At 45.1% G+C, this 13,316-nt stretch overlaps 1 protein-coding gene across 10 annotated transcripts in view; it reads right to left on the bottom strand.

The window, feature by feature from the left end:
* Nucleotides 1-11,269: 11,269 nt before the first annotated feature.
* Nucleotides 11,270-13,316, bottom strand: part of LOC147017918 (AN1-type zinc finger protein 4-like) — a 39,555-nt gene continuing 37,508 nt past the window's right edge. For 4 of the 10 annotated variants that reach the window (XR_015062188.1, XR_015062190.1, XR_015062194.1 and 1 more), the window contains one exon: nt 13,089-13,206. Coding sequence is in view for 3 of the 10 variants with exons in the window: in XM_085897008.1 (XP_085753134.1) it covers nt 12,071-12,206; nt 13,089-13,206 (254 nt within the window). In the remaining 7 variants the exon portion in view is untranslated. Of the gene's footprint in view, nt 12,207-13,088; nt 13,207-13,316 lie in introns of those variants that run through there. The other 6 variants (XR_015062192.1, XM_085897008.1, XM_085897007.1 and 3 more) reach the window with 4 other exon arrangements.

The raw sequence follows: 13,316 nt of genomic DNA, 5'->3' as shown, positions 1-13,316 counted from the left end.
AGTTCAGTGTTGTGCTCGACCTGGCGAGAGTACTAACAGTAAAAGTAAGCCCGCTTTCATCGAAATACTCATGTGTTTTCGTCTCGGATTTCAAAACAGGGGGTGTGGAGATTCCGTGGTGACAAAAAATAAAAATAAAAAAAATCGAACACTCGGCGCTGAAGTAGGTGGCGACCTTTGACATTTTTTCTCTTAGTAGACGGCTGCTGGTCGCCGGTAACCGGCTTCTAAGGAAACCCCTGCGCCCAATCGCGTCACCTCCTCTCTCTAGCCACACCCTCTCTCCAGGCCACACCCTCCTTCACCGACTGAGTGGGGCCTATCCAGGATGAGGAAGGAATAAGAGCGATCTCTCGTTTCACCACCATATGAACATAAAAAACAGTCTTTTACACCTCCCGACACACATTTATCGTACACTTTACCAAACAACCTATCTATACATGAATTTATTGGGGGAACTGAGCTAATCCTATACTTAGTAGTCCCATTAGGGCCATTTCCGTAACACTACCCCCACCTTTCTCCCGAGGCTCCCTGAGCCTCCATCTGGGGTAGCCCATGGTAATGTTGCACATAGCCCTATGCATATTACTTTACATTCTAATTATGGATTTGAACGGGAGGGCATTCAATTTTACTTTTAACACAAATATTGGCATAGGAGCAGGACATTCAAAGGTTCAAAGTTCTTTCACGTGTTCGCTCCTTCATGCCCCCTCCTGGCAGTATTGTCCATTCACCCCTGAGGGTTTCCTCACGGGGCGCGGTAATTTGGTCACGGGAAACTTGGTCACGGTAAAACGGTCACAAGGTAATTTGGTCACAGTAAGTCGGTCACGAGGTAATTCGGTCACAAGGTAATTTGGTCACGGTATTATTATTATTATTATTATTATTATTATTATTATTATTATTCACTGCATTTTAGGCCAGTAAGGCCCAAGAGCAGGAATAAACATTTTCATTTCATGGCGGGCGAATCTTGTTGGCATAATGACGTATTGACCAAGTTTACTGACTACTATAATGGAATCGATTCTGTCTCTCTCAACTTTTAAATTCCGATTCCATTACAGTAGTCAGTAAACTTGGTCAACACGTCATTATGCCAACAAGATTCGCCGGCCATGAAATGAAAATGTTTATAACTGTTCTTGGGCCTTACTGGCCTTAAATGCAGTGAAATAATAATAATAATAATAATAATAATAATAATAATAATAATACTGTGACCGAATTACTGTGACCAAATTACCTTGTGACCGTTTTACCGTGACCAAGTTTCCTGTGACCAAATGACCTACATTTTTCCTCACTTCGTGGCCTTATTGGCCTCTCACCGGGTGAGTTCAGTCGGCCCAGTGGGCTAATCTCACAAAGTGTTCTTTGGCCCACTGAGCCCGCAAAATGGCATGAATCTTCAGCCGCAACGGCCCACAGAATGGCACTTTGGCCTCAATGGCCCACAAAAATGCTTCGGCCCATATGGCCTACTCACAAGCAGCAGCAGGCAGCAAGGCCTGCATTGGACAGCAGATGACACAGCAATGGTGGCACGGTGATATTGATGGTAAACAAATGCAGTTCGGAGGCGTTCTTGAGGACGCAAATGGGTGTGATGACCTCAGACCAGGTGAGATGGAGTGTACCCTTAACCTTCCTTGCTTGACTTGCTATGGCAGGACTTATTTTGGTTAAGTTCTCTTTTTTTTTTCGTTTACAGACAGGATGGTGTGTTTCTTACTCAACTGTTATCTTCGTGGATGTGTGCTCATGACATACTGGTGACCTCTCTGGCGCTTGGAAAGGGTGACCCAGCCTGGCCCTTGTTAACAAATTCTCCCATCAACACTACTCGTACCAGGTGTCACACATGAATGGTGCGGAGCAGAGTCCATCAAACCTAACCATTTACTTTTAGCTCTCGACAATGCAACAAACCCTGCTATGGCTAGAATGATCCCAATGACCCATTTTTCCCGACCTGGCACATTGTTCCATTCTGTGAAACCTGGGCAAGGCCGTTATTTGTCGTTTTCCATTTGGTGGTGCCAGGAATAACTCGCTGGTTGGGGAGTGTGACTATTACAAGGTCTCTTTGCCTGCTTCCAATCGGGGGTGGAGGACACTCAGCGACCTCGGGGTTCACCTGAGAATGCTTCTGGTGCTCCGAAGTAAGGGGTGGCTCTCTCTAGCCCCCATAGCACCCATACTGTGCTCTCAAAGCACCCATACTGTGCTCTCATAGCACCCATACTGTGCTCTCATAGCACCCATACTGTGCTCTCAAAGCACCCATACTGTGCTCTCATAGCACCCATACTGTGCTCTCATAGCACCCATACTGTGCTCTCATAGCACCCATACTGTGCTCTCATAGCACCCATACTGTGCTCTCAAAGCACCCATACTGTGCTCTCATAGCACCCATACTGTGCTCTCATATCACCTATACTGTGCTCTCATAGCACCTATACTGTGCTCTCATAGCACCCATACTGTGCTCTCATAGTACCCATACTGTGCTCTCATAGCACCCATACTGTGCTCTCATATCACCCATACTGTGCTCTCATAGCACCTATACTGTGCTCTCATAGCACCCATACTGTGCTCTCATACCACCCATACTGTGCTCTCATAGCACCCATACTGTGCTCTCAAAGCACCCATACTGTGCTCTCATAGCACCCATACTGTGCTCTCATATCACCCATACTGTGCTCTCATAGCACCCATACTGTGCTCTCATAGCACCCATACTGTGCTCTCATAGCACCCATACTGTGCTCTCATAGCACCTATACTGTGCTCTCATAGCACCCATACTGTGCTCTCATAGCACCCATACTGTGCTCTCATAGCACCCATACTGTGCTCTCATAGCACCCATACTGTGCTCTCATAGCACCCATACTGTGCTCTCATAGCACCCATACTGTGCTCTCAAAGCACCCATACTGTGCTCTCATGGCACTGAACCCCACGGTGCTCTCCTGGCACTGAACCCTACTGTGCTCTCAAAGCACCCATACTGTGCTCTCAAAGCACCCATACTGTGCTCTCATGGCACTGAACCCTACTGTGCTCTCCTGGCACTGAACCCCACGGTGCTCTCCTGGCACCTCTGACAGCCTTCACCTGCCATGAGCCCCCAAAGCCCTGGTGCCCTATTTCCCGACTCACTAACTTCCCATACCATGTCACACTCCCAACCAGTACCACCATACCTTGGCCTGCACTTACCCCTCGCAGTCCGTCTGCACAATGGAGCAGCAGCCAGAATCCATGTCAAATCCTCTAAGTCCCCCTAACCTACACTAACTTGGTTAGGAGACTCCTACCGACAGGGTACGTTGTTCGCACTCACTCTCCTCATTCGCACAATCATGCAATTCACCCCAAACACTTTAGTCATTCATCCCACAGTGCCACACACCCAGTCCACAATACCATCCAACACCTTCTACGTTTATGTGAAAACAAAAACACAGCAGTCCCTCGGATCCCCTTGGTCATCAAATTTAACTGATACACTTTTTCATCAAACCCCAATCAATTTGTCACTACGTCCGTTGTCCGCTAGCCTCCTCCATACTGCCCTAATCGTTTATTTCCAACAATTTAACCAAAACATCAAAATCTCTTCACCAGCCCCATGGAACCTCTACATGGTTCCAGCCAGGCATTTCAATCCTCCCTCAACCAAGCCACTCCTTGTCATCCACCTGTTTCAGGTGTGTTTAACGATCTGCCTGTAATGTCTCCATCACTTTTATTTATAATCACCCAAATCCACTCATGCCACTCTTATGCTTTCTGTCCTCTCCCAATTTGCAATCACTTTCGGTACAATTTTTAATCAATTTTCACATCCCAATATGGCCTGCTTCTTCGGCTCATTGGAAGGGGAGCGAGGGAACGAATCCCTCATTACCCATTACATGACCCCGCCGCCTTGCCACGGCTCAAGGGGGTCGTGATCTACCCCCTCCTTTTCTCCAGGGTTCGTGGAAGTCAGGCAAACCCCAATTAGGGAGGCGGCCTCCCTCTCTTCTCCATAACTCTCTGAAGACAGATAAACCGCACTCAGCTACCCAAACCACTCGTGTGCTCAGAAAGGTCCGAAGACCAAGTGACACACTCCAATGCCGCCTGGCACTCATGTGCACTCCACTCCAAAGTTCCTGTGAGGCTGATAGAGAAATTAAAATCCAATTTCTAAATTGCATTTCTAAAATCCAATCTAAAACTGCTCATGGATGCAGCACCTCCAACTCTGTAAGAACCCACGCGGATCTGTCCATTATGGTTTCCGTCCCCTGGCTCAAATTCTGTCCTGGTGGCATTTCTATTTCCTCTTGCACTTCAAACCTATTTCCCCTGGCTCCACTCATTCCACGCTCAGGACTCCCACACATCCCAAGGTTATGTGTTGACCTTCCACACCTTCAACCTTGCCTGCGTACTGAACAACTGCCTCACACTCCAGGGTTACATTCCCGACCGCCAGGTGAGTACAAACAGACACTTCGGTCTCGGCAGCACATACCGGTGCTGTAGTCTGGAGTGTGGGCTCACAGCATTCATTCACAGGCACTCCACACACACATTCAGGGGGCACGCATACGTGCACCCCATCGGACAGAGTCTCTTCGCTAACATAAAATTCACTTTCTACCTTAAGCTCATCGTCCGCACCATGTATGCATGTGCCCTCGTACCTGCTTTGTTCCAGACTCACCTCTGTCCGGTCGCTTCTCTCCAGCAGGTAACTCATCATCGGTTTGCCACTCTCCTCCGGGGCTGTCAGCTCCACATGCTGGACCTGCTCAAAATGTATCTCACTCGTCAACAACCCCGCATGCTCCCTCAATGTCTCAATCACCAGGGTTTGCTCTAAGTGTGGTGTCATCCGACGAGTGTTGCCAATCAAGTCCCGCACCACCAACATTCCTCCCTGTGGTGATATCACACATCCCACATCATTGTGCTGTCCTACTTCCTGGCTCCATTTTCTTTTCCATTCGAGTTGTTCTTCCTCTCCGAACCTTTTTAGTTGTTCTTTATCTTTCCGGAGTTTTTCCATCTCCACGTACTCCAACCTTGCTCTCTCCTTGAGTTGGTTAATTTAAAATTCGTTTTCTTTTTGTTTCCTCTCCCACCGTCTCTCTTGGTCCTAATTCTCCAATCTCACAGTTTCCTTCAATTGGTTGATCTCCCTTTCCTGCTTCATTCGTTGTTCCTTCACTACTCTTTCTTCATCTCATTCTTTAATCTTGCTTTGGCTTCTAACTGTTCGATCTGCCCAGTGTGGTTCCTTAAGTTTCATTCTCCATTCTCGTTCTTTCCTCCCTTAACATTCCCAGTTCGTTTTGTAATGCCCTCTCTCTGCTTTGGTGTTTCCGTAACTCAGAAGCTTTTTTCCATAATTCCTCTCATTTCATCCCTTCTCTTGCTCATGTCCTCACCTCTTTCACATGCTTCCTTCCTCAATTCGTCCTTTTTTTTTACCGTATTCCTTTGGGTGTTCCTGATATTTCTGTTCTCTGTTTATCTTCTCTTCCAGGCTTTCTCTTTCTTGATTGCCTGTTCGTACCTCTCGCTTCAGTAGTTCCAATTCCAAATCGTGTTCCCGTTTTTCTTTTTCCAGCCTTGTCTTTTCCAGTTTTTTTTCCGTTTTTCCTTTTCCAGCTTTGTTTTCCATTCTTCTTCCAAGTTCTCTCTATCCCGGGAATTACTAATTTGCTCTCCCTCTATTATTTTGTTCAGTTTGCTCTTCTCTTGTTCCAACTCATAGTTACTCCACTCCACTTTCCTCATTTCTCCCTGTAGTTCTTCGAACTGTCTTGACTTTTCCAATAATTCTTCCTTCCTTTGCACCAGATATGTCTCTCCTCTTTTTATCTTCTGTTCTAGGCTTTCTCTTATCCATTTGCCTGATCTTACCTCTTCCTTCAGATGTTTCAATTCCAAATCGTGTTTCCGTTTTTCCTCTTCCAGCTTTGTTTCCCATTGTTCCTCCAAGCTCTTCCTATCCTGGGAGGTACTAATTTGCTCCTCCTCTTTTCTTTTATTCCGTTCGCTCTTCTCCTGTTCCAACATAATGGTAAGCCACTCTACGTTATTCTTTTATCCACGTAGTCCCTCTACTGTGTTGGCTAAGTCCTTTTCCAGCCCCCGAATTTGTTCCTGTGCATCGGCCAATCGTTGTGACTCCCCGTGCACACAATCCTCCTGAACATCGTCTGCGTGCCGCTGTGCCTCGTCCAATTCAATCTGCAATTCCTCTATATAGTTTTCACCACACTTCCACTGCCCCAAAGCATCCGACAATCGTTCATGAAGCTCATGAATGTACGCGTCGTCATCCTGCTTCGTTTTCCCCGGCGTTTTCTGTGTCCACGTGGACTGAACCGGTGGGCAGGAGCGTTTCCTTCGTGCCTTGCCGTTCGTTGCGCTATAATTAGCCCTCTCCCGCTTCGTGTCACGCCGAGATGGAGCCGCGCCGCCATTTTGCGACTCAATTTGCTTTATAATTTTCAAGTTTTTCCTCCGATCCGCTCAAGCATAAAAACAAATCAAATTTGGACCGTTTATTTTTGGTAACCAATGTCTGGGGTGCAAAATGCACCACAAGTCCAAATATCCCACTCCTGACACCAGTTGTTGCGGATCCGGGGTGGCGGGATTCTGACCCGGTCCCTGGCGCCACCCTCACCACCACCGTCTCCGGGAATCTGTAACGCCGGCTGGCTCAGCACAAGCCTCGGGTCACATGTCTTCAATCGCGATACCAACGTACTCCTTGTACCTTGCCAGTTGGGGAGATAGAACCCCTGGTTACAGACTGGCTTTGTCAGAGACCGAGCGGAGTCTACAAGTCTGTAACCACTTTGGTTTTATATGTCAATCGAACGGATCGTTCCTCGACGCAACACGAATTAATCCAGAGCGGTAACTTCATACGAATTAACCAGATTTATTGGGGACATCACGGATCACAACACAAGCAATAAACACGACAATGGTTTTATTAACAATTCTCAACCCGTTCTTAACTTGGGAACTACGGTCCAAAGGTTTCGAGGGGGTTGCGACCGAAATATTCCTTCTACAACATGTGCAGAGAAAACAGACAGACAGACAGACAGCATGCATGCAGACAGAGTACTTGGTGATGTCCCATGGACGAGAGGAAAGCGTCAAGAAGCACGAATGTCGCTCGTAACCAGCGGGTGTCCACGGGTTCGAACTCCCAGTTCAAACCATGCCGCGTGGCAAAAATGTCGGCGCAGTACCTTCCCTGCGCAAATCACTACGTGCGCACATTCTCCTCAGCACGTTCCAGCTCCGCGAAATGTCGACGATGCGAGACCGCCAAATCCACGATGGCCTCGGCCAATCTCTCTCTCGGGTTCGGCGTACAAATTCAGGCCTGGCCTATCCTCCAGACAAGGTCCAAGTCGAGGTTGACGGGCTCTGGCAAACGTGTCGAGCCTTTGGTGTGAGCAGGGACCGCCAGATGCTCCGGCGTCTTCTCTCCTGCCTTCCCGCCTCGAAGCCCGACTCCCGCTTCATCCTCTCAGTTCCTCTATTGCCTTCCCTGCCTTTCTTTTGGCTCGTTCCTCATGAGAAACCGACACAGCTGTCCCGTGTACAGCCGATTGTCGCTACCACTGCGCTCCCAGTTTCACCACCGTTTCTTTTTGTTCCACCAGCATGCCTCGCTCGGCAACTCACTGACCAAAGGCTCCGCCCCCTCGCGTCATCTCCTCTCTCTTGCCACACCCTCTCTCTCCAGGCCACACCCTCCTTCACCGACTGGGTGGGGCCTATCCGGGATGAGGAAGGAATAAGAGAGACCTCTCGTTTCACCACCGTATGAACATAAAAACAGTCTCTTACACCTCCTGACACATTTATCGTACACTTTACCAAACAACATATCTATACATGAATTTAATGGGGGAACTGAGCTAATCCTATACTTCATCGTCCCATTAGGGCCATTTCCGTAACAGTATTATATATACACATAAGCGATAGGCATGTTTTTACTTCACTTATTGCATGTACATCAGGTTATTTTTAATATGAAATAGGTAAAGCTTTGAAATAAAGGAAACATGGTGGGTTGGAAGGTTCTTCTTCTTAATTTTTGTTCCGATACCAGCTCGAGCGCGCGTTAAAGCTAACTAATTTTTATCTCTGGTTTGTTATCGACTTTATTGGTTTCTAGTCTACAAAAGATATCTATAAATGAAAATTGCTTTTCCTTTTAATTGTCCGAACAGACCCAAACACAGTGTTATTGGGTTTCTTCTTCTTCATTTTGGTTCCAGTATCGGCTCGAGTGTGCATTAAACACAAACTAATTTTTATTTCCCAAACATTCATTGGGCCCAGAAATTCCCATTCTTGTTTAGATATGCTGACTACCTCATTGCAAATTTTTGTATCGAAATGGCATGTGACCAGGCTACTGTTGGTTGAACTAATACCCCCATGCTATTTGAGACAATTTGGAATTAGTCTCCACTTTTGCAACCTTGAAAGAACCTTAACCTCCAACCGACTCACCCTACTTTTAATCTCCCAACATTTACTCTTTTGTGTGCTTTCACCGAAAGCAATCATAGTACAGAGGACATCAGCAAACCAGTGGACATATTGGGTGGCCACAATGTCTCATCACCCCTTGTAAAAATTGAGATTGTCTTTGTGTGCATGTTAGTTTCCTTTTTTCAGATCGAGTGAACATAACCATAGGTAATACATGCAATTACACCATTGAACAACAAATTGTCATCAGTGTCTGGATTGCCACTTGATTGGCCACCTCGAAGCCTTGTGATAATTCCTTTTGGGACTTCATAAAAGAGATTGTTGCACAGCAGTGCTCCGAAACCACCGATGACCTCAAACAAGCAGTGAGACTTGCTTTTAATCGTATCACCCCACAAATGCTCCGGAAAAATGTCCCCCAGAACACGGCACAAACTGATCCACTGGCCACTTAAGGCTTATGTATTATGCTTTAAAATGTGTAAAAGTAAAAGAACTGCACCTGTATGTGGTATAACTTGAAGAACCCTTCAGTGTCATCAGCTAATAAATATAAGAAAAGGCAACATCACAATTTTTACAAGGAGTGACCTTGTAAGTTATCAGTGATAGGCAGGATAATGCATCTTAACAAAAATCTAATCGGTTTGTCACCGACCCAACTCATCTACAACCTTTTGAAATATGAAATATACGAGGTCCGTCTAAAAAGCAACGGGACTGACTTCACAGAAATTTTATTCCAAAAAATATATTGAAATCACAGCTTGTCCCCTTCAAAATAGTTTCTTCCAGTTTCACACACTTGTCCATCCTCTTCTTCCACGCTTCGATGCACCCCGGGAAGGCTTCTTCTCGAATCCTTCGGAGCTCCGTCTTCACGGCCCTTTTGATGGCCTCCACATCAGGAAATCGGGTCCCCTTGAGCACAGGGAATAGGAAAAAAAAATCACAAGGGGCCAAAGCTGGCGAATACGGGGGCTGCTCCAGAGTTGGCACGTTCCATCCGCCAGAAACTGTCGGATGCTCAGGGCACTGTGAGCAGGGGCGTTGTCATGGTGGAGCACCCAGGCGTTGTTCTCCCACAGATCCCTCCTCTTGTCCCGGACTGAGCTCACGAGGCGCAGGAGGATCTCCTTGTACAGGTATTGATTCACTGTTTGACCCTGTTGTAGAAACTTGATGTGGACGATGCCCTTGATGTCAAAAAACGTGATGAGCATCACCTTGACCTTCGACTTCAACATCCTTGCTTTCTTTGGTCTTGGTGATGCCAGACTTTTCCACTGACGACTCTGCCGTTTGGTCTCGGGATCGTATTCGAACATCCACGATTCATTGCCAGTAAGGACTCTCCCGAGCAGGTCTGGATCGTCCTCGAAGCGCTCGATAATGTATTGACAGACAGTGACTCTTTGCTGTTTCTGGTCCTCGGACAACAGCTTGGGGACCATCTTTGTGGACACCTTGCTCATTTCGAGATTTTCAGTGATGATGCTCCAGACAGTGTCCTTGTTGATGGAAAGTTCCTCAGCAATCATCTGCACTGTGAGTCGACGATCTGCGCGCACCATCTGCTTCACACGCTCGATCCGCCGTTCCGCCGTGTTTGTTTTTCCGCCGTTCTGCTCATTGAATATCTTCCAGACCGTGGATAGTCTTCAACCTCCTCCCGTCCATCTTTGAACCTCTTGTGCCATTGAACTGCATGTGTACATGACATTATTTCTTTCCCGTAGACTACTTGCAGCATTGCGAAGGATTTGGAAGGTGGTTTGCCAAGTTTGGCAAGAAACTTCAGATTGGCTCTCTGCTCACGACTCGTAGTGCGACAACTCAGACTAGACAACGTGCATAACACGACCTGTAAAAAAAAAAGTCACACAATGAGCGCAGTCAACAATCACCAATCATATATATTGCTGGAATTTTGTGAATGACCGTGATGCAACCCGTTCATTCAAGTTGTGTAAGTGGAGCACACAGCAGGCTCAGTCCCGTTACTTTTTAGACGGACCTCATATACATATATCGGTTTAGCCCCATCTCTCAATGGTGAAGAATCATTTAAAAAAAAAAATTAAAATGCTGCATCCCGATCTTCCCCAAAATCCAATCATTTCATCGTCACACACCCAACCTATCCACCACATTTCTTCTGAATCCATCCACAACTTTGAGATATCCTGCTCACAGCCAAACAAACAAGAAAACAACCTCTGTCCACCTGCGTTAGAGGTGGTAACTTCCACACAGAAAACCACTTTGTGTAACTGAATTCATGGTGTTGGCCGAAAAGCCAAAATGTGGTAGACAGCAACTGCTCAGGGTAGTACTACCGTTCTGAATTAGGAGCATTAAAGTGGTGCCTGGAATCATCTTACACTCACCGTATCAGGATTGCTGGTCTTACTTTCTGTCTCACTCAAACTAAAGCTACCAGTCTAGCTTTAATATCTCTTTCTTGCAAACAAACATCACACACTTTTCTTACTCACTCATTTTCACTCCTCACTTTCCATTCTCTTTTATTTCTCTTTATTTCAGGCCTGGCCTCGATGAGGACTATTTAGTCTGTGACTGGAGCCTTCAACATAAAATAAAATAAAATACAGGATTATGGTGGCCAGGGGCATGAAGTCTTAAAGTATGTATGAGAATAAAGATCCAAAACATGTAAATGGAGATCATCGGAATATGAGGTTGAACACGTTTTATTGAAGGATTTTTTTTCCCCTCCAATCTCAACAATGTTTTGATAAGTAATGACAATCAAGTGGATTTCATTTCTTAGTGTTTATCCTTTCAAAACCAAATAATTAAGGACCAAGTAATCGGACGATATATTAACAAGTCATTCCATTTTTTTTTCCTCTGCATAACATATTTGTAACAATATCATGAAAATAATTTCCTTTTGCAACATCAACACCAAAAGTGGCATAAAGTTCAAGAATAGGCACCACACCTCCAAATTTTTTAATCAGCTCTCCAGATAATGCTTCTTGGATCTTTTCAGGCTCGATTTTGCAAAGATATTTCACAGCAATGATAAAATATCAATAAAGTACATTTACAGTTCAATTTTCCACATCAGGTGACACCAGAGTGCAGGGACAAGGCACAAGAAGGGGAAGGTACATCTTCAGCTATACAAAAGCCTTGCATGTTCAAGCTATCCCTCAAAATAAAGCTCGTAAAATGGCACAAACAAGAAAAGGTCACTGGAATCATGATGGGCCGGCTTAAACCCAACAGCACAAGACCAGCCACCTGGACAGTTCATGGCACAAAAGTGAAAAAAAAAGAAAAGATTAACAATCCCAACGTAACAGCAATCTTGTGCAAGCAAAAGTTAACACATCGTTTGCTGGCTATCTTTCACAACTCGGGTATTTTCATTCACAATCACACTTGAATAGTCCTGCGGAAACATTGTGCACAATTATGCAAGAAAGATGAGGGACTTTTGACGGAAATGGAGGTCGAGGTGGCAAAACTAAATCTTTGGTAACTTTAAAGGTGTAACAACTGGATTGGCTTCACGGAGGAAGTGGCGAGCCAACGTCTTGTGATTAAAGCCACACTTGTGTGCTTCAGCATAGCGATGCATTCCGCAGAAGTTTCCACCGCATCTGCTCACAGCACAAAAAAAACCAATCCCAGAAACATGAACTTCAAGAACTCACACAATAGGCTAACTGTTGCTTATTCATCTTGGCGCTATGAAAACTTGCAGACCTTAGGAACCAGACGAGCATCTGATTGGAGACCGGTGGAAAAATAAAATAAAACGAGAAAGCATCCCAAAAAGCAAAGCTCGTCCACGTCCACTTTGTACTCAAACTAAACTTGAAGAAAACAGCTAAAAATAAATAAATAATAATAATAATAATATTATAATTAATTACTGTTCTCCACATGCTCATAATAAAGGATTTTTGAAAATTTGGTCTCAAATGGTTAAAATGTTATGAAGCAGGATAGAAACAATAAAGAGGACAGAAAGGACAAGATAAACAGGACAGAGGAGAGAAAGAGAGAAAGAGAACCAGAAGTGATTGCAAAACCCCATCTCCTGCTGGATGGGGTAATATAAATAAGTCAAAAACAACTAAGTGCTTGGATAGACAGGAGAGACTTTGGCGTAGAAAAATAAAATATAATATACAATACAAAATGACTTGACACAGGGTCGATGCAAAGGCAGCACAGGATGCAACAAGCATCAACATCGAACAGCGTTTTGGAAAACTCCAGTGACTGATCAAAATGCTGACAGGTAGCCTTTTGAATAAATAAATATATATTTTTAAAAGAACAACACTTCGTGCTTTCTTGCCTGTGGCAGTCTCTCCCTTTCATTTGTGTAGCCTTCTACAATTCTTTATTATTCTTAATATTAATATGGAATATATCAAGTTCATTACTTAAAACAAGAAAGGAAAGCAATTTCAAAAACAAATTCACCAACTCTCATGCTTGACCAGTCAGTACATTGTGGAACAACCATTTACCGGCATTGGAAGGTCGTGGCCAATCCCATTTTCCTTCTGCATTGCTGACAACGGCGTGTTCCTTTGTTCTTAACTGGAGAAAAAACCTTCATTGGAGAAATTGGTGGCAGTGGAGACTCTAAGAATACAGAAAAGCCCCCCAAAAAAAAAAAGGAACAAGAAGAAAAACAAGTGAAATCCTTCAATACAGCACGTGTGGTGAATCAAATGAGTGCACTAATGTTAAAA

Source organism: Eptatretus burgeri, chromosome 10 (assembly GCF_056783735.1).
Source record: "Eptatretus burgeri isolate ZD-2024b chromosome 10, Ebu_testis_v1, whole genome shotgun sequence".
Classification (NCBI taxonomy): domain Eukaryota; kingdom Metazoa; phylum Chordata; class Myxini; order Myxiniformes; family Myxinidae; genus Eptatretus; species Eptatretus burgeri.
This window is presented reverse-complemented; position numbering and strand designations above follow the sequence as displayed.